Here is a 22213-nt window from a genome sequence, read left to right on the forward strand (position 1 = left end):
ATCTCCTACAGCCAGTCGGCCTGGTGGTCAAATCCCTCTAGTGTTAACTACAACAATTAAGGCTTGGTTAGAACAAGACTGCGCACAGAGACCACAAGGGGGTGCACCAAGAAAGCATATAAGATGCGGAGACAAAAAAACATGACAGAAATGGAGGATATGGAGCTAAGAATCGCAATTTTTAGGGCTTGCCATAAATTTGTGCAGAGCCTCACGAAAACTAATGAGACCCTCGATGCTACGATAAAGAAATTAGAAAGTAAGCATACACGGACTGAAATAAAGAATATTATACCCAATAGCAGACCAGAGGAGCACAAGAATCAAACCAAAGATTCGACAAAAAACACCCAATTGGAAAAGCAAAATGAAAAAAGAATCCGAAAGTGTGAAGATAGTGTAAGGAGCCTCTGGGACAGCTTTAAGCGGTCTAATATCAGAATTATTGGAGTGCCAGAAGATGAGAGACAGCAAGATATTGAAAACCTATTTCAAGAAATAATGGCAGAAAACTTCCCCCACCTGGAGAAAGAAATGGACTTACAGGTCCAAGAAGCGCAGAGAACCCCAAACAAAAGGAATCCAAAGAGGACCACACCAAGACACATCATCATTAAAATGCCAAGAGCAAAAGACAAAGAGAAAATCTTAAAAGCAGCAAGAGAAAGAGGCTCAATTACCTACAAGGGAATACCCATACGACTGTCAGCTGATTTCTCAACAGAAACTTTGCAGGCCAGAAGGGAATGGCAAGAAATATTCAAAGTGCTGAATACCAAGAACCTACAACCAAGATTACTTTATCCAGCAAAGCTATCATTCAGAATTGAAGGTCAGATAAAGAGCTTCACAGATAAGGAAAAACTAAAGGAGTTCATCACCGCCAAACCAGTATTATATGAAATGCTGAAAGGTATCCTTTAAGAAGAGGAAGAAGAAGAAAAAGGTAAAGATACAAATTATGAACAACAAATATGCATCTATCAACAAATGAATCTAAGAATCAAGTGAATAAATAACCTGATGTACAGAATGAACTGGTGATTATAATGAATCAGGGACATAGAAAGGGAATGGACTGACTATTCTTGGGGGAAAAGGGGTGTGGGAGATGCGGGAAGTGACTGGACAAAAATCATGCACCTATGGATGAACTCAGTGGGTGGGGAGTGAGGGTGGAGGGTGGGGTGGGAGCTGGAAGGAGGGGAGTTATGGGGGGAAAAAAGAGGAACAAATGTAATAATCTGAACAATAAAGATTTAAAAAAAATAAAATAAAATAAAATAAAATCAGTCTTTAGCAGAGGTTTCCAAATTTTAGTGATATACGAATCATTTAAGAGAACTTGTTTAAAATGCAAACTGATGGACCTCAAGGCCTGGGCTGAGGCAGCATTTTTAGCAAATTTTCATAGTTATTCTGATGAAAGCTATCCAATTTTAAACACTTGTCTATGGTGAAAGTAAACTAACATATATTGAATGTGTTAGGCAAGCAAAAGATTCAAAGGAAACATATGTACTATCATTGGTGAGAGGAAAACTATACTGTTGTTAATACTTTTGTGTATTCACACTACTTAAGATTACTACACATCAGGAGTTGTAAACTCAAATGCCCTAAGGGTCAGGGGTCAATATACATAAATGATGAGAGCAGAAAGGGTATTTCCCATCTTCAAAGAAGTGACCATCATCTAGCTTGACAACAGTTACCCATGTAAAGTCATGTAGAAATTCCAAACCAATATTGCTATAGCTTCTGATTTTTGAAAGGTTTTTATATATAAGGTCTTTATCTGGAAATTAAAAATTGAACAAAACAAAATGAAATAAATAACACCCTACAAAGACCAAGCAAAATACCTGTGGCCCATGGGCAGGAGGACCACTGTCCAAACTAGGATACTTTTAGGGTGAAAGGAGATGCTATAATAATGATGCAAAACAGGGGTGGGAAATCATTTGATTTGGCCTTGCCAATGCATTAGGGGTGATTTAATTAAATGGTTGACCAAATACAGCAGGCTAATTTTTAAACTGATAATTTTGTATGGCCCTCAAATGATGTTAAAAATATCCAAATGGCCCTTGGCAGAAAAAAGGTTTCCCACCCCTGTGCTAAGACAACAGCCCAAAGCCAAATAATCCAAAGAAACCAAGATGTACAATCATCATACTCAGAGGCCGCTAGTGTGCTGCTTCTGCAGAGTACAACAGACATAACTTTTGAGTTTCCTTAGAAGTTTACTGAAGATGTTTAACATACATATAGAGTCATGATACACACACACACACACATACATATTTTAGGAAATATAAAACTAAGTACAAAAGTATGTGTAAGAGACAAAGAATCCAGTTAGGAAAGACTTTATGCTTGAAGAAAAATCTCATAATATTGGCAGAGAGGAACCACATGATAACCTAATCCAAACTACCTTTTTCACTAAAGAGAAAACTCAAGGTCTAGCTGGATTAAAAGGCTGAATATTCAGGAAATGAAAAATTGAGTCCTAAAGGAATAAGCCACTTCACAAATATAGAAATAGCTAGGTAAATTCTTGAGGAAAACAAACTAGAATGCACACATATAGTCTGCAAGTGTCTACAAAACTATACAGGATTTTCTGCTCTATTTGTAAAGAATTAAAGCTATAGTTGTTATCTGCATCCTACCTCTAGTAAATAGGAATTATTCAAATTGTGGCAGTAAATTAGCTTACTCTGACCTCCTGTTTTTCATAATTTTTCATCAGACCCTCCTATAGTTACCTCTGACAGTGTATTTTTACTTGATAGTATACATAATTGGTCATGGCTGTTCCTCACATTATAGGCCAATTCTGCAACATGGCAGAGACTGAAACCTGGAAATCTTGACTCTGAATCTTTAAAACATTATTTCTTCCTTTGAGGTTACTGCTCCTAACTCCTAAAAATCTCGGTCATTTAATAAGTACAGTACCTTCCTCTCAAAGAGTTTTCAAATATCCGCCTTAAAGTAATGCTCCTTTATTCCTTTTGCTTCTACTAGAAGTCCATCATGCAGGTCACACAGTACAGCAATGATGCAGGGAGGCTCTTCAGGAGCCCTGAAGTCAGCAGTATGGAAATCAGATGGCAATCCTAGTATGACAGGGTATGAAAAGCAACAGGGGGGAAAGAATATGGTCAGTTTTTAAAACTTTTTCTAAAAACTGATAATCGGTTTTCAAAAATAAATAAAGTCTTACCTTTAAATGATGGATTTAGCAAATCTCCTCTATTTGGGCATATAATGGCATTGGCAAAAATCAGATCCAAGCAGCACAGAAGTAAATGATAAGAGTTTACTAAATCATCTCCAATCATACGAAAATTACCTTTGTAAGAAAAAGAGACACACAAAACCCAGAAACCTCTAATATCAAATAGCAACAAGTTCCCACAGAAGAAATGTAAAACCACTGAAAAGTATCACCTTACCCTTAGCATAAACAAAGAGTGTCCAACAGAAATTAAAGAGATCCTTAACACTGCAAGGACTCCTCCTAAAAAAAGGGGGGAAATGTACTTTTTATATTACTAACTTGCTAAATATCACTCCACAGCTGCCATTTAAACTGAAACAGTAAATATAAATAACAAATAATAAAGTTAAATTACATATAAAATTCCACTCACAAAGGACAATCTCTGCTTAATTTAAACAAACTTAAATAAGTCTTTCCAATATGCATAAAATAATCAGAACATAAAAAAGTAAGTGAAATTATTACCCTGAATTTCCAGATATGGGTAATTATAAATGGATTTTAATAGAAACTTAAGTTTTAAAAGTAGAGTTTTAAAAATGCAAATAGCCCTAATGACTTTATATCATACTTTTTATGTCAATGATGTAAGGATTAAGGGTCTCACCTCTGCTTCCTGCTTCGTGGTAACTTTGGTGGCTCTTCATATGGATTTTGAAATATATCCAAAAATATTGGCTCAAATTTTTTGAAAATTACAGTAGACACCTCAAAATTTCTTTCTAATCTTTCTATACGTTCACGAAATTCTTGTGGCAGGTTTGACATGTCCATCCACTTCTTCATTTTACTAAAAAACTGTATTAAACTAAACAAATAGAAAAAAACAACTTTAAAATGAGTCCATATAATGGACGGAAAAGAAAACTTCTATTTATGCCTACGAATCTTTATTAAACAGCCTGAATTTATTTAAAAAAAAAAAAAAAAGGCAAAAAACCTCACTCCCCAAGTGCTATGAAATTATTTTGGTTCCCAGAATCATCATGGGAATTTAGATTTTGAATAAGTGGTCATTATATACCATATCTTCTACTATACAGGGAGTGACAACTCCTATCTACCTACTGCACCTAGACAATAAGCCAAATATAAATTAATGTTAGTCAACAGATTGATGAGTTTACAAAATTAGTTTGAGGAAAGACAGAATATCCCAAGTTGTGGATTCTAGAAGTTGATCACAAAGTATCAGACAGTTACAGGTTCAGAATAAAATTCAAGTGTTTATGTTCCAATGTGTGGTTCCACCATTAAATATAAACTAAGAAGGTAGTACATACCTAGAAAATAACTTAATAGATTATTACTTTTCTTTTCTGGCTTATTCAATTATGGGGACATTTTTTATGTCTATGTTAGCATGGTCTTAGATCAAAAATCTGTAGTGTTAAAGTGCATTTAACTGTGTGTGTGTATATATATGTATCTATTATATATATATGTACACACACACACACATATATATATGGAATGGCACTTGTAATTTTTGAAATATGTTTTTATTGATTTTAGAGAGAGAGGAAAAGAGAGGGAAAGATAGAAACATCAATGATGAGAGTCCTTGATCAGCTGCCTCCTGCACGCCCCCCCACGGGGGATCTAGCCCACAACCCAGGCATGTACCTGGACTGAAATTGAACCCTGACCTCCTGGTTCATAGGTCAACGCTCAACCACTGAGCCACACCAACTGGGCAATACTTGTAATTTTTTTAAAAAGGTGATGGAAGCCCCAGTAGGGGGCATGTAGGAGGCAGCTGATCAATGATTCTCTCTCATCACTGATGTTTCTCTCTCTTCCTCTCTGATATCAATAAATATATTGTAAAAAAATTTTTTAAAAAGGTGATGAAAGACATCATCAGCTAATTGTCCACAGATATTCAAACTCCCCTCCTACTGATTGAAATCTGAGACTCTAAGAGTCTCTTTAAATGATTCTTAACAAGAGTAGTGAAATAAAATTGACAGATTACTAAATATTTTGACTGACAAATTAGTCCTTTATGGAGGACTTTGTTTTTGGAAATGTGGTATGCTCAGCATGTGAAAGAAATCCTTTCCTTGTCTGAGGAATTCCCCCTTTTTTAAAAAAAAAAATATTTCTATTGATTTCAGAGAGGAAGGGAGAGGGAGAGATAGAAACATCAATAATGAGAATCATTGATCGGCTGCCTCTTGCATGCCCCCTACTGGGGATCAAGCCTGCAACCCAGGCATGTGACCTTGACTGGAATAGAACCTGGGACCCTTCAGTCTGCAGGCCGACACTTTATCCACTGAGCCAAACCAGCTAGGGTAATTCCCCACTTTTGAGTTTTGCCTTCTACAAGATACATCAGCTTCATTGGAAGTTAGAGTGAAGGCACAAAACCTGAGGTCCTTGATTTGATATATGTTTGGGATTTTGAATCAGGACCTGGTGGTACAGAGAAGTGAGGAAGTGGTAAATTCTTATAGTAGGATCAATAACAATATTCAGCTCTTAGGAGCAAATACTGTATCAATGTCCAGGGATGGCACTGCTGGCCATGCAAACTGTATCACTCCCTATTAGATGTATCCTGTGATAAGCTCTTTGGCTGTGTAGTCAGCCTCCTTTTGTTCTTTCCAAGTTTAATGTTTTAAGTCATCCTTAAGACTCTGTCAGGTATTCTCAAGACTTTGTCAACTATCCAATATCCTTTTAGTAAATTTCTTTTCTCCTCAAATTAGCCAGATATGATAGGTGTTTTTTTTTATAAACAAGAGCCTTGACTAATACATCCCCTTATAAATCTATTGTATTTATTCCTATCCCCCAAAGGGCTGTTCTAACCTGGAACAAAGTACAACAAAATGTTTAAAAAAAAAAAAAAAAAAAAAACTTAAACATTGTTATCATTTTACTGATCTTACCTTGTAGTATGTCTGTAATTTGGGTTTGTTTCATGCTCCCATTAGATTTAGGCCATGTATTTTTGACAGAGTACTGCACAAGTGATGTCATATCCTTCTCAGTGGACCATATCCATAGGTTATTATTGATAACTCTGTACTTGATTTAGGTAGGATCTGCCCAGTTTTCCACCTCCAAGATACTATCTTTCCCTTTGTAATTAGTAACTGAGGAGAATCTTTGGAATTATGTAAATATTCTGCTTCTCATCAAACTTCTATTCCCTAGTTTTAGCATCCATTGAAAATTTTTCCCCCAATCATTACTATGAATTTGTGAAATGGTGATTCCCCCTGCCCCAACTCTATAATTTCTTCTACATTTATTAATTGGCATTCTAATATAAAAAGGAGCTTTCCCTTCTCCCCTATTTATCATCAGTATAAAATTCATTCAGTTAATTATAATTCATAACTGTCCCTATTCATTTTGATGCTCAAATTATCCCAGGTTTGGCTACTACTGGAAACATTTTCAAATTAGCTCCTATGTCCCTTGGATATGTCCCAAACATTTTTTTTTGAGCACTTCCTTACTTTCTAGAATAAGCTATTCCAGGTTCATTAGAAAAAATAAGTTTGAGTGTATTATGCTAAGTGAAATAAGTCAGAAAAGGACAAGAACTGTATATAGTTTCAACTCATATGTGGGATATAAAACAAAAAGCAACAGACAAACAAAAAAACCAAAGTTATAGATACAGACAACAGAATGCTGGTTACCAGAGGGGAAAGGAGGTGGGGGGAGAAGAAAGAGGGTAAAGAAGGTCAGATATTACGGTGACAAAGAGACTAGGCTCGAGGTGGTGAGCACACAATAGAGTATACAGATACCGTATTACAAAGTTTTACACCTAAAATTTATGTTATTAACCAGTATTATTGCAATAAATTTAATTTTTTAAAAAGAGAAAAATATATATAGGTCAGCCCTAGCTTTTAAATCAGTCATTTTCTTAAAGACATTATGCTAAGTATTCATATGCTGTATCCTTCCTTAAAGGTGTTATGCCAAGTGAAATAAGCTGGTGACAAAAGGGCAAATACTGTTTGATTTCATTTATATGAGAATAGAGGCCCGGTGCACAAAAATCTGTGCACTCGGGGGGTCCCTCAGCCCGGCCTGTGCCTTCTCGCAGTCTGGGACCCCTCGAAAGATGTCCACCTGCTGGCTTAGGCCTGCTCCCTGAGGGATCGGGCCCAAGCTGGCAGTCAGACATCCCTCTCGCAGCCCGGCAGCCCTCGGGGGATGTCCACTTACCAGCAGGGAGCAGACCTAAGCTGTAGTCGGACATACTTAGTGCTGCTGAGGAGGCGGGAGAGGCTCCCGCCACCACCGCTGTACTGCCAGCCATCAGCCTGGCTTGTGGCTGAGCAGAGCTCCCCCTGTGGGAGCGCACTGACCACCAGGGGACAGCTCCTGCATTGAGCGTCTGCCCCCTGGTGGTCAGTGTGTGTCATAGTGACCAGTCATTCCCAGTTGTTCTGCTGTTAGGGTCAGTTTGCATATTATCCTTTTACTATATAGGATAGAGGCCTGGTGCACGGGTGGGGGCCGGCTGGTTTGCCCTGAAGGGTGTCCCGGATCAGAGTGGGGGTCCCGCTTGGGTGCCTGGCCAGCCTGGGTGAGGGACTGAGGGCCGTTTTCAGGCTGGTCGGCGACTGAAGCTACCAGCCTCTCCTTTTTTTCTTTTCTTTTTTTATTCTGGGATTTATTTACCTTCTATAATTGAAACTTTGTTGCCGTAACTGGAGCTGAGAGCCGGGCTCCTGCTTGCTCCAGCTCTGAGGCCACGGCCTGCTGAAAGCAGGTATCTGGGGTTTGTTTAGCTTCTATAATTGAAACTTTGTTGCTTTTGGAGCTCAGAGCCGGGCCGTGGTAGGCGGGGAACCTTGGCTTCCTCCATCACTGGAGCAAGCAAGCCTCCTGCTCGCTTCAGCTGTGTGGCTGCCGGCCGCCATCTTGGTTGGGTTAATTTGAATATCTCGCTGATTAGCCAATGGGAGGCATAGTGAAGGTATGGTCAATTACCATGTTTGTCTATTATTAGACAGGATAGAGGCCTGGTGCACGGGTGGGGGCCGGCTGGTTTGCCCTGAAGGGTGTCCCAGATCAGGTTGGGGGTCCCGCTGAAGTGCCTTGCCAGCCTGGGTGAGGGGCTGATGGGTGTTTGCAGGCTAGTCACACCCCCTTCAAGGTGGGGGTCCCCACTGGAGTGGCTGGCCAGCCTGGATGAGGGGCTGATGGCTGTTTGTAGCTGGTCACACCCCCTTCAGGGTGGGGGTTCCCACTGGGATGCCTGGCTAACCTGGGTGAAGGGTTGATGGCTGTTTGCAGGCTGGTCAAGCCCTCCCCCCAGTGGGGACCCTCACCCCATGGAGGTTTGGCCAGCCTGGGTGAGGGGCTGATGGCTGTTTGCAGGCTGGCCACACCCCCTTTAGGGTGGGAGGTCCCCACTGGGGTGCCTGGCCAGTCTGGGTGAGGGGCTGAGGGCCATTTTCAGGCTGGCCAAGCCGCCCAGCAAAGGAAGCTCCCAGCCTCTCTTTTTTTCTTTTTTTTTATTCTGGGATTTATTTACCTTCTATAATTGAAACTTTGTAGCCTTGAGGGGAGCTCAGAGCCGGCCAGGGCGGGGCGGGAAGCTTGGCTTCCTCCATCGCCAGGGGCAACCCAAGCCTCCTGCTTGCTCCAGCTCCGTGGCCACAGCCGCCATCTTGGCTGGGTTAATTTGCAGATAGTTGCTGATTGGCTGGTGGGCATGGCTTAAGGCATAGGGAAGGTATGGTCAATTTGCATGTTTGTCTTTTATTAGTGTAGATCAGGGGTCCTCAAACTTTTTAAACAGGGGACCAGTTCACTGTCCCTCAGACTGTTGGAGGGCCAGACTATAGTTTAAAAAAAAACTATGAACAAATTCCTATGCACACTGCACATATCTTATTTTGAAGTAAAAAAACAAAATGGGAACAAATACAATATTTGTATTTGCATGTGGCCCGCGGGCTGTAGTTTGAGGACCCCTGGTGTAGATATTTAGAATAGTCAAATTCACAGAGACAGGAAGTAGAATGGAGGTTACCCAGGGTTAGCAGGAGAGGAAAGAAGATATTGTTTAATTGTTATGAAGTTTCAGTTTGGGAAGGTGAAAAAGTTCTGGAGATGTTTGCACAACAATAAAAATGCATTTATTGCCACTGAACTCTACACTTAAAGTGGTTAAAATGGGCCCTGCCTGGGCTGGTTGCTCGGTTGTTTGGAGTATCATCCCATAAACCAGAAGACTGCAGGTTTGATTCCTGGTCAGGGCACATACCTAGCTAGGTTGCAGGTTTGATCCCCAGTTGGGGCACATAAGGGAGGCGGCTGATCAACATTTCTCTCTCACATCAATGTTTCTCCTTCTCTCCTTTCCTCTCTCTAAAAATCAATAAACATATCCTTGGATAAGGATTAAAAAAATGAAACTGAAGCCTGGCACTGTTGCAAGGCCATGGAGTGGTTTTTTAAAGGAAAAATAAAAGTGGTTAAAATGATGAATTATGCCCTGGCCACCATGACTCAGTTGGTTGGAGTTCTGTCCTGTACACCAAAAGGTGGCATGTTCGCCCTAGCTGGTTTGGCTCAGTGGATAGAGCGTCGGCCTGTGGACTGAGGGTCCTGGGTTTGCATATGCCCAGGTCGTGGGCTAGGTCCCCAGTGGGGAGCATGCAGGAGGCAGTCAATCAATGATACTCTCATCATTGATGTTTCTATCTATCCTTCCTCCTTCCTCTCTGAAATCAATAAAAATATATATTTTTTAAAAAGTGGCATGTTCTATTCCCCATCAGAGCACATACCCAGGTTGCAGGTTCAATCCCTGGTTGGGGCGCCTATGGGAAGCAACTGATCGATTTCTCTCTCACATCGATGTTCCTCTCTCTTAAAAAAAAAAAAAAAACTTTTAAAAAGTTAAATTTCGTTATGTGTATTTCATCACCCACAAACAAGAAAAACAAATTTATAGAGCAGAGATAAAAAATATGGCTCATATATCCCAATAGCAGCACAATACTGAATTTTAATAGCACTCAAAAGATAAAAAATATTACATTGTAAAAAATTAACATCATCAATGTTCCAATTAAAATGTATAAAAATTAATTTTTCATGAACTAAATTTCATTCTGGTTCTACTACAATATCAAAATAATAAATGAAAATAATCTTGGTTTAAATCACAAGTTAAAAAAAGTAAATCACAAGTTAGCCTAGTCGGTTTGGCTCAGTAGATAAAGCGACGACCTGTGAACTGAAGGATCCTGGGTATGATTACCAGTCAGGGCACATGCCCAGGTTGTGGCTCGATCCCCATAGGGGGCATGCAGGAGGCAGCTGATCAATGATTCTTTCTCATCACTGATGTTTCTATCTCTGTCTTCTTCTCCCTACCTCTCTGAAATCAATAAAAATATATTTTAAAAATTTAAATTGCACAACAGATACTACTTTTTAATACTACACTTAATAGGAAAATAAACTTTTACATGAAACTTTTTTAAAGTTGGAAGTTGCTTTAAGTTTTATTTAAAAAAAAAATACATTTTATTGATTTTTTACAGAGAGGAAGAGAGAGGGTAGAGAGTTAGTAACATCGATGAGAGAAAACATTGATCAGCTGCTTCCTGCACACCTCCTACTGGGGATGTGCCGGCAACCAAGGTACATGCCCTTGACCAGAACTGAACCTGGGACTCTTCAGTCCGCAGGCCGATGCTCTATCCACTGAGCAAAACCGGATAGGGTGCTTTAAGTTTTTTTGCAAACTGAAGCTGAATATAAATAAAGTTCAAAACAGAGACATACTAATATAATATTTGTGTGTAGATACATGTGTAATATAGCATGGACTTGGAAGTAATTTAACCTCTTGGTGACTCAGTTTAAGATTTCATGGGATTAACTGTGAGGATTAAATGGTTAAAGACATGCAAACCCTTAGAACATAAGTGGTTCCTGGCACACAGATAAATACTCAATAAGAATTTTCTAGTTTCACATGTGCATCTATATTTATAGTCAAACCTCAGTTCTCGAACAATTCAGTTCTCAACCAAGTTCATGGAAAAAATGTCTGTTTTCTAACAAAACTCATTCTTGACCTGACGACCCTTTCACGTTGATGCATTAGCATGGCAAAAAGCCTCTCTCAGGCCACAAATAAGAGAATGCTAAACCTCATGTTATTAACCTCTCAGGAAATTGTGCTGTGAATTTTTGCCTTTTTTTTTTTTTTTTTTTTGCTTTTGTTGCTGATGAAATGGACCATTAGCACAATTTTAAAGCATAAAGACACCATCAGGTGTGCTGATGCTGCTAAGGGTGTGAAAGTGCTCACAAAACAATGATCACAGGCAATTGAAGAGGTAGAAAAACTGTTGTTGATTTGGATAAATGAAAAGCCCTTAGCCTGTGACAGCATTTTGGAGGAAATGATATGTGAAAAAGCAAAGATGCTGCACCCCTGGAACCAGTGCTGAAAGTGATTAGTTTTAAGGCTTTGTAGGAGGTGGTTTGATAACTTTAAGAAAAGATGTGGAGTGCTTGACTTTTTAAAAATACATACTTTTTTTGCTTTCAGAGAGGAAGGGAAAGGGAGAGAAAGAGAGAAACATCAATGATGAGAATCACTGACTGGCTGCCTCTTGCACTGGGGATGAAGCTGACAACCCTGGCATGTGCCCTGACCAGGAATCAAACAGTGATCTCCTGGTTCATAGGTTGAGGCTCAACCACTAAGCCACGCTGGGTTTTTTTGTTTTGTTTTGTTAATCCTCACCCAAGGATATCTTTTCCATTGACTTTCTTAGAGTAGAAAGGAGGGAGGAAGAAGGGGGGGGAGGGAGGGAGAGAGAGAGAGAGAGAGAGAGAGAGAGAGAGAAATCAACATGAAAGAGACACATGGATTGGTCAAATCCCCACAGGGCAGGGATCAAACCTGCAAACCAGGTACCTTCAGTGTGCACGCTGATGCTCTAACCCAGCGGTTCTCAACCTGTGGGTCGCGACCATCAAAACACATATAGCATATCAGATATTTACATTACGATTCATAACAGTAGCAAAATTATAGTTATGAAGTAGCAACAAAAATAATTTTATGGCCAAAACAGGTTTGGCTCAGTGGATAGAGCGTTGGCCTGTGGACTGAAAGGTCCTGGGTTCGATTCCGGTCAAGGGCATGTACCTGGGTTGCAGGCACATCCCCAGTGGGAGATGTGCAGTAGGCAGCTGATTGATGTTTCTCTCTCATCGATGTTTCTAACTCCCTATCTCTCTCCCTTCCTCTCTGTAAAAAATCAATAAAATATATTTAAAAAATAAAATAAAATAAAGTAATTTTATGGTTGGGGGTCACCACAACATGAGAAACTATATTAAAGGGTCGCGGCATTAGGAAGGTTGAGAACCACTGCAAGTCTAACCATCTAGCTACACTGGCCAGGGCAAGAATTGTTTGTTTATAGATTAAACAGTACATTAGACATGTATTGCCTTTAACAAAGGTTAAAACAGAGAATAATTTAGGGGTCTGGAATAGATTACTACAATTTACATTATTTCTAATGGAAAAAAAAGATTCAGTTTTCAAACAAATGGCTTCTTGAACAGCCTTCCAGAACAAATTAAGTTTGAGAACTGAGGTTCCACTGTATAGTGTTTTGCAGTATTATTTATTAACAATATTTGATGGGTATTTTCCCATGACTATAAAGATCTACATAACCATTTAAAGTTGAAATTTGGACAATAGCCCAAAGTATTACAAATCAATGCAAATAACACTTGCAATTCTTTTTCATTTTTCTAAATGAACATGATTATGTTGGTCTACTGTCTTTTTAGCAATTAAGAATGTGATGCTTGTTTGGCTGGAGTGACTCAGTGGTTGAGCATTGACCTATGAACCAGAGGTCATGGTTCAAATTCCAGTCAGAGCATATGCCTGGGTTGTGGGCTTGGTCTCAGGTGGCTGGTGTGCAGGAGGCAGCCAAGCAATGATTCTCATCATTGATGTTTCTATCTCTTTCTCCCTCTCCATTCCTCTCTGAAATCAATAAAAAGAAAAGAAAAGAATGTGACACTTGTCTCAGCTGGGTGGCTCAGCTGGTTGGAGCATCATCCCATATCCAGAAAGGCTGTGGGTTCAATTTCAGGTCAGGGCACATACCTAGGCTGTGGGTTTGATCCCCAGTCGGGGCACATACAGGAAGCAACTGATCCATGTTTCTCTCTCACATTGATGTTTTTTTCTCTCTCCCTTTCTCTCTCTCTAAAATCAATTAAAAAAATATATCCTCAGGTGAGAATTAAAAAAAAAAAAAAGAATGTGAGATTTAAAACTTTTTAAAATGATCAGCCTACATTTAAAAAACCACTCTTTTCCCCTCTGTGGCTGCTTGAAGATGAACCTTCATCATGAATGACACAGTGGCTATCTGGACCGGGAAGTTCATGACCAACAGACTACTTCAACAGAAGCAAATGGTCATCGAAGTCCTTCACCCTGGGAAGGCAATAGTACCCAAGGCAGAAATTCGGGAAAAACTAGCCAAAATGTTTAAGACCACACCAGATGTCATCTTTGTGTTTGGATTCAGAACTCACTTTGGTGTTGGCAAGACAACTGGCTTTGGCATGATTTATGATTCTTTGGATTATGCAAAGAATAATGTCAAGTCATAAAAGACAAAGGCTGTGGAAATATTCCTGATTAAAGGAAATTAAAGAGATATAAGTGAATGTAATGTTTGATTCTAGATTGGAGATTGTACCTAAAGAAAAAAAATGCTATAAAGAAAAATTATTGGCTTAACTAATAAAACTAGAATAGAGATGACAGATTATATAAAATTATTGTATCAATGTTAACTTTGCTGGAGTTGATAACTGTATTATAGTTATTTCAGTAAACACATATTCAAGTATTTAGGTGTAAAGGGCTATAATGTACACAACTTAATTTGAAATGGTTGAGGAAAAAATATTTAAGAGAAAAAGATCAAATAATAAAGCAAATATTAATAATAGGTGAATCTGGATCAAGCGTACATGGGTATTCTTTGTGCTTGAAATTAATTTTAAAAATTAATGAAAAAATTATAGGGAAAAAAAGATTTAGTACATAGGCCTTAGTTGAAGTAAGAATTTGAGGAAGAAAGGCAGTGGAAGGAGAACTGGGAAGGAAAACCAAGATGGCGGCATAGGTAAACACCAGAGATTGCTGCCTCACACAACCACTTCAAGAATACAACTAAAAGACAGAACGGACATCATCCAAAACCACAGGAAAGCTGGCTGAGTGGAAATTCTACAACTAGAAGGAAAGAGAAAAGCATACCGAGACTCAGAGGAGGTGTGGTGTGGAAGTAGAGAGGTACGGAGGCGCATGCGGAGAGGGCTGGTGGCTGAGGACATGGTTGTCTTTTTCAATCGGGAGGGAGTCTCAAGCTCTGAGCTCCAGTTCCAGGCGAGTCTCTGGGGACCCAGACTCATACGGGAGAAACTGGACTGAATGGCATCGGTGGGAACTCAAGGGCGGCTTTCTCTCAGAGGTGCTTGCAGCGATTGCCAGGACACTGAGAAGCAGGGCCTCTGAGGGCAGCCATAGCTGCTTGCCCCGCCCAAGCTGCAAGCCACCCATGGAGGCTTTTGCATATGAAAGGCCTGGCCCTTTGCAATCTGAAAATTACCTAACAAATTGCAGCTGGCCAAAGGCCCCAGGTAACTTGCATTGCTTCACACCTGGCTCCTGCTGGATAGCCTCAGGCAGAGGCTAAATTAGCACCTCCTTAGAGATCCAGGAGCCAGTGTCCCTGGTGGTCAGAGTGGGAGCATCCAGATTGCAGCTCCTCAGACCCATAAAGGACACATTCAGGGGGCAGACTCAGTGAGCACCAAAGCCCCACTGAAGCAAGTCTTGCCCTGGATGGATGTCTCCAGCACAGAAGTTCTCCCACTGCAGACACAGCTGATTCTCACAGCCAATTGCCCTGGAGGTCAATTCCTCCCAGTAATACCTACAACAATCAAGGCTTAACTACAACAAGACTGTGCACAAAGCTCACAAGGGGGTGCACCAAGAGTGTCCACCTCAGGTAATTGGGGAGGCTGAGCCACTGGGCCCTATAGGACATCTAGCACAGAAAGCCACTCTATCAACACAGAGAAGCATAAAAAATGCGGAGACAAAGAAACAGGACACAAATGACAGAAATGGAGGAAAGCAAACTATTGGATATAGAGTTCAAAACCACACTTTTAAGGTTTTTCAAGAACTTTCTAGAAACCGCCGACAAATTTAGTAAGACCCTCAAAAAGACGGGTGAGACCGCCGATAAATGTAGTGAGATCCTCAAGAAATCTAGTGAGACCATCGAGGGTATGAAAAGGACCAACTAGAAATTAAGCATACACTGACTGAAATAAAGAATATTAAGCAGAGTTTCAACAGCAAACTAGAGGATCGCAAGAATCAAGCCAAAGATTTGAAATACAAAGGAGAACTGGGAAAGAATATCAATATGATAACAAGCTTACAAAACAATGATGTTTTTAAAAAAAAGAATGAAATTAAATGTTTTAAAATAAAGAGAAATTAAATTCTAAAATTCAATTTAGGACTTATAAAACAATGTTTGAAAAATCAAAGCGCTTTACCTTAATTTAGCTGAACGTAGTATTCTGGTAAGTGAAACACAATTTCCTTCCATGATACCCTTTCCAACTGTGGGAATAATGCTTTTGCGGCATGCAACATATAATGAACATGCCAACCAGTGTATAACTTCTCCCTGGCAGGCAAAAGACAAGTAGCAAAATGAATTTATTATGTTAAAATGCTTGAACTCTAGAACCAGAAGAGATCTTTGAATTATCTAGTCTAATATTCATTCTGTATATAACAGGCCAGAGAAAGGAATTATTAGCCTAAGGTCACAAAGCTTAGTTAGCTGCAATAGTAGGTGTAAAACTTCTTATTTTCAGTCCTGCATAACATGCTAAATCAGTATTAATCCAAAGCTAGATCTCTCACTTATACTCAAATATAATATTACTGAAAGAGTTGTCTTAAAATTTCTCAGCACTAGCTTTCTCGATTTTAAAACACCAGTCATGGCCTTGATGATGCCAAAATTCCTTTCCACCATTTTTTATCTAGTTTGGCAGAGAAAGGAAAGAACAGTAGAAAGATGACAAGGGAATCACACATAAAAACATCTATCTTGAACAACATAAAGGAGACTGTCATTTTTGTAAGGTAAAAATTGGGGGAATTATTTACCCAATCTTTAAAATAGTAAGTATGGCTCTCTATTTTAGCAGATATCTCAATTTATAACGCTACAAAAAAGGTGGCATTTGATAATTCAACACAATTCTCTGAGGTAGACTTGACATATATTCAAACTAGAATCACTTCATGATTTCATTGATGATCTCTATGTGAAATTCAAGTTAAGAGGTAGACACAAATTTCAAAGCAGAACATACTACTGTATTTTTTTGTTTGTTTTTTTTAAATTCTTTATTCGTTAAGGTATTACAAATGTGTCCTCATCCCCTCCATTAACCCCCAACCTCCCCACCAACACACTCATGCTCTCATCCCCCTGTTGTCCATGTCCATTGGCATACTACTGTTGCTATTCACTGCTTTGCAGATCTTCTTTAAGACCAGACTGGAGAACAGGGGGTGGGGAATGTCTGGCCTCAGGCTGTATAAGCCCCGCAAAATCATTTAGTCTGGCCCTGCCAAGGCATGAGGGGTGAGTTAATTAAAAGTTTGACTAAATATAGCAGGCTAATTTTTTAAAAAGTATATTTTTATTGATTTCAGAAAGGAAGGGAAAGGGAGAGAGAGATAGAAACATCAATGATGAGAGAGAATCATTGATCGGCTGCTTCCTGCATGCCCCCCCACTGGGGACCAAGGCCGCAACCCAGGCATGTGCCCTTGACTGGAATCGAACCCGGGACCCTTCAGTCTGCAGGCTGACGCTCTATCCACTGAGCCAAACCAGCTGGGGCTAGCAGGCTAATTTTTAACTTGATAATTTTGTATGGCCTGCAGATGATGCTATAAATATCCAAATAGCCCTTTAGCAAAAAAAAAAAAAAAAAAAAAAAAAAAAGTTCCTCACTTCTGCTCTAGAAGGATGAAAAGACTGATAGATTTCTTGCAATAATCCAAAAGGGGTGGGAAGAAATGAGTGGCCACAAATAAAGCTAAAATCCAGTGTTCCTACCCTAAAGTAGTAAAAAGTCTTATTTGTTCAAGGCATTAAAAAAGGGAGGTAAAAAAAAAGAGAGGAAGGTAAGCTTAAGGTTGAATATTTTTTAAAGACTTAATTAATGAATTATGTGGGAATAGAAAGTGTTATAGAGCCTTTGGATACAGACTACTATATGAAAACACCATTAAGATAAAAAAATTTAAGTACCAGAATTATTGCTTTGAGTTTTTTCCTTTAAAAAATAAAGTCACCTATATTATCTATTTTGAGTCCTTGATGCTAGGTTTTAGAAATACAAAGATGGTTTCTGACCTCATGGAACTCCAAGTCTAGAGCTAAGAAGAACAAACACTATTATCTGTAACTGGTGAGATATCTATACTAATAAAAGGGTAATATGCAAATTGGTCAGGACATCCTCACAGTAATGACCGAACAGCAGGCTGCGTGGGGGGACCAGGCCGGCAGGGGGGTTAGTGAGGGACGACCAAACGACCGAACAGCAGGCTGCATGGGGCAACTAGGCCGGCAGTGGGGGGCAGTGTGGGGCAACCAAATGACCAAACAGCAGACTGCGTGGGGCGACCAGGCTGGCAGGGGGGGCTGTGAGGGGCTATCAGGCAGGCAGGCGAGCAGTTAGGAGCCAGTGGTCCCAGATTGTGAGAAGGACATCCCCCAAGGGGTCCCAGACTGGAGAGGGTGCAGGCTGGGCTGAGGGTCGCCCCCCGCCCCCATGCACCAATTTCATGCACCGGGCCTCTAGTCCTATATAATAAAAGGCTAATATGCAAATCAGCTGAACTGTGGAACAACCAATCGCTATGACGTGCACTGACCACCAGGGGGCAGACGCTCAATGCAGGAGTGCTAAGGACATCCTCTGTGGCAGCCCTAAGGACATCCTCCGAGGGCTCCTGGACTGCGAGTGGGCGTAGGAAGAGCTGAGGGACCTCCCTCTGCCTCCATGCACGAATTTCATGCATCGGGCCTCTACTATGCTATAAGAAGAAATGATAGAGGGAAATGTAAGTAGGAGTTTGTTACGAGTAGGTAGATTAGAGAAGTATGGCTGGGGAGAGGGGTTCTTAGGAAGCAGCAGATATATGAAAATGCCTACTTCAAGAGCCTTTCACCAAAAACAAAGACAGAAGAAAATAAAACACTTTGGGTAGAAAAAAAAATCAGAAAATCTTAATAAAAAAAAAGGAAATCTTAATTCACACATCTATGCTTTCTAAATCAAGCATTTAAGATTGTCTTGATCAACTCTGCCTTAATTGGAAATCTAGCTCTTCAATTTTCCCTGGGATAGGGGGTGAGGGGAAAGTTTTCCGGTAGAGGGAATGGAATGGAGAAAGCACGTAAGTGGGAACACTTGGCATATTCAAGAATCTGAAAGAGGTGCCTAGTTTAATGCCTAGACCAGTGATGGCGAACCTTTTGAGCTCAGCGTGTCAGCATCTTGAAAAACCCTAACTTAACTCTGGTGCCGTGTCACATACAGAAATTTTTTGATATTTGCAACCATAGTAAAACAAAGACTTATATTTTTGATATTTATTTTATATATTTAAATGCCATTTAACAAAGAAAAATCAACCAAAAAAATGAATTTGCGTGTCACCTCTGACACGCGTGTCATAGGTTTGCCATCACTGGCCTAGACTTGGCACTCAGTAAATGCTTATTCACTATGACCAAATGAGGACCTGATATGTCAGAAATGCTTTCTCAGGCTTTTAAAAATCAGTTTGTTGCCTGGCTGGTGTACCTCCATGTTTGAGCATCAACTGATGAACCAGGAGGTCCAGATTCAATTCCTGGTTACTGGGGTTGCAAGCTTGATCCCCAGTGGGGGGCATGCAGGAAGCAGCCGATCAATGATTCTCTCTCCCTCCCCCTTCCTCTCTGAAATCAATAAAAAATATTTTAAAATATCAGTTTGTTTTCATTGGGAGGCCATAATTCATAATATCCCTTACTTTCTTATTCTTTCCTCAGCTTTCCAGTCATGCTTCCCACAGATGCATACTGGGTATGTCCTTTACCCAGTCTATCTAGTCCTACCCTGGAGACATACAAGAGTCACTCTTGGGTGCTTTGCCCTTATATACAGACACTTACACTCAACTGCAAATTTCCAACTCCATGCCTTTCAATGCAGCACACTTAATGATTCCACTGGCTAGTGAGTCAGTGGAGCACTCTATGGGTGAGTCCAGGCCCCTTGGGTCCTGAGAACCTCTGAATGCAAAGCCACTGGAGTAATTATTGAAACACATTCCACCACAATTCTACCGCCTCTACAGAGCCTGTGCTTACCCGAGTTCCTATAATAAATAGAATGATCCAGGGCAAGGCAATCCTCTGGGCCTTGGTATTACCTGGAAAGCAGGTATAACACTGCTTTGCCATGCTCACTGGGCTGTTGTGAGGATTAAATGCAAGAATGGCTGGGGGAAAACCGCATAATGACAGCCTACATTTATTCGATTTTCTATCATCTATAATGACAGCCAGAGACACGGTGCTAACGCATCAGGACAATCTAAGTGTCCCCGTCTGGGAGAGGAGGGACCTGGAGCTGAGAGAGAGCTTGTATGGACATCGCCTTTGATCTGATTGCTGAGCGAGCAACCCATACCCCGCCCTCGGGAGGCGGAAGGGTGGCCAGGCTAAAAGGCTCCGACTCCGCAGTCTGGCTCCACCGCCAACCCCGGGTGTGACCTGAGGCAACCAAGTGCCTTAAGCTCTTGGGGCTCAGCTTCTCCCCCGCGGAAAGGGGGTCACAGAAGGTGCTCAAGGGGTTGTAGCGAGAACTAAGTGAGATTTAAAGCGCTGAGCAGTCATGTCTTGGCACACAATTCATTTTAGCTTTTATCACTATCGTATTGATTTTTAATAGATGTAAGGGCAGTGCCCGGAAGTTTGTAGAGTTTGGCGGGGTGGAGGGAAGTCTGGTCTGGAGTCGAGGGATTCTCTGAGGAACTTGTGACCTTGGGCAAACTGCTCCTTTTCCGAACTTCACTTTCCCGCCTCAAATGAAAAATGGACGGAATGATCTATACTCGCCCTTCCTTCCAATTTCGCACTCGGCGGCGCCCGGCTGGGCGGCGACCCTTCTGGGTGGGGAAACTCCCACCGCCCCACAGGGAAGGGTGGGGGTGGGGGCGGAGCCGGGGTGGGGCCTGGCGCGGGTGGGATCCGGCAGCCCACCTGCCGCCGCTCACCTCTAGGCTGTAGTTGCCCCGGATGGCGGTGAAGTCGTCCAGGGCTTCGGCCGCGCTCCCCTCGTCCAGGTTCAGCTCCTGGCACAAGGGCCTGCAGCGCCTCCCCGGCCGCGGCGACCACCGGCCGCCCCCTCGGCGTGGGACTCGTCTTCCAACATCTTCGCAGGCCCTGCGGGCGGCACGATCACAAACCCCTCTCTTGGCTCCTTCTGGGCGCGCTACCCACAACCCCCTGCGCCAAAGCGCGCGAAAATCGCAGCTGCAGAGCGGCGTCTCTTCGATGGTCTGCCTCCGCGTTTCGCCGCAAAGAAGTCCGTTTCTCCTCCAGGGCTCCAAGCGGTCCCTCTTCGGAAATATGATAAGAAGACGGACTTCGGGTCCTGAAAAAAAACCTGGACTTGGCTCTTGGCGGGCAACGGTGGGCGCAGCTGGCTGGGCAAATTGGAAGCGGAGGGATCAGCACTTTGCGCGCAGAGTCTGCTGGGAGTTGTAGTCCATATACTGCCCTGAAGCCGGCGGCGTCGCCCTTGTCCCAGCGGCTCTCCGGCCTGGGTGTGGCTGGGCTGTCTGTTGCGAGGTGGCCTCGATCACCTTAGGGAGAAGGCTCCTCTGTCCCGCCTACGCTCGGGCCTGGTGTGTCACTGCTCCGCGGCGCCAAACATAATCTGAGACTTGCCCCTTGAGTTAGGAGATGGTGGAGGGAACAGAAAAAAGTGGTCCCTTGACAGCGGACGGGGGGATGGGATGGAGGGGGGTGGTGGGAGGACCTTGTGGGGCGCTCCTCAGTGTCTCCTGCGCCAGGTAAGTGAGCGTGCCGTTTTAATGACTGAATTGTTGGTGAAGCAAGGATCTTAGGGGACAGCTCCCCATATCTTCCTGATCGCTAAACAAGGCTTGACCTGGATTCAGAGAGATGCAGTGAGGGGGCCTCTTTTCAGCTCCCTGGACCCTGGGAACTGTCTCAGTACAGTCATTCTAGGCTGAGGGATGCCTGAGCATAAACCCGAAGGCATGGCACTGGCATCGAGACGTACCTTCTGCTCCACCGAAACCCCTGCTTCAGGAGGCACCAGAGTGAGCTTTGAAAAGGTAAATCAGAGCTGTGGTCGCCAGCCTTTGGGACCTCACGGACCCCCAGCGGTCCGCGGACCGCCAGTTGGCGACCGCATGTCATTCCTTCACTAAAAATCCTTCAAAAGATTCCTCTTGCCTTTAAAATAGTCTCCAAACTTCCTTTCCATGGCCTACAAGGCCCCTTGTGATCGGGCCCCACCCTATTTAGGGCTTTGCTCTCCCACCCCTACCCCTTAGACATATAGTAACGTTCAGCCTCATTGCTTCGTTTTGGAACCTCCAAAACGCCAAGCTACCAAGCTCGTTCTTGCTTCAAGGCCTTTGCCACGTGCTGATCAGATGACCCCATACACGCTGCACAAGATCTTTGCTGGTCTGGCTCCTCCTCATTCAAGGCC

General features: G+C 41.9%; 1 protein-coding gene and 1 long non-coding RNA gene across 2 annotated transcripts in view; one reads left to right on the forward strand and one right to left on the reverse strand.

Moving 5' to 3' along the window:
- The window catches only part of RBL1 (RB transcriptional corepressor like 1), an 85625-nt gene extending 64293 nt beyond the window's left edge, over positions 1–21332 (reverse strand). Inside the window, 8 exon segments of the mRNA XM_006089523.3 lie at positions 2968–3128; positions 3236–3364; positions 3468–3532; positions 3903–4103; positions 15935–16068; positions 20742–20828; positions 20830–20862; positions 20864–21332. Of these exon segments, the coding sequence (XP_006089585.1) occupies positions 2968–3128; positions 3236–3364; positions 3468–3532; positions 3903–4103; positions 15935–16068; positions 20742–20828; positions 20830–20862; positions 20864–20899 (846 nt within the window). The 5' untranslated portion in view covers positions 20900–21332.
- Positions 21333–21624: 292 nt separating this feature from the next.
- Positions 21625–22213, forward strand: part of LOC111826189 — a 3930-nt gene continuing 3341 nt past the window's right edge. The window contains exon 1 of the long non-coding RNA XR_002829476.1: positions 21625–21830. This is a non-coding gene — a long non-coding RNA (uncharacterized LOC111826189). The remainder of the gene's footprint in view (positions 21831–22213) is intronic.

Source organism: Myotis lucifugus, unplaced genomic scaffold, assembly GCF_000147115.1.
Source record: "Myotis lucifugus unplaced genomic scaffold, Myoluc2.0 scaffold_60, whole genome shotgun sequence".
NCBI lineage: Eukaryota > Metazoa > Chordata > Mammalia > Chiroptera > Vespertilionidae > Myotis > Myotis lucifugus.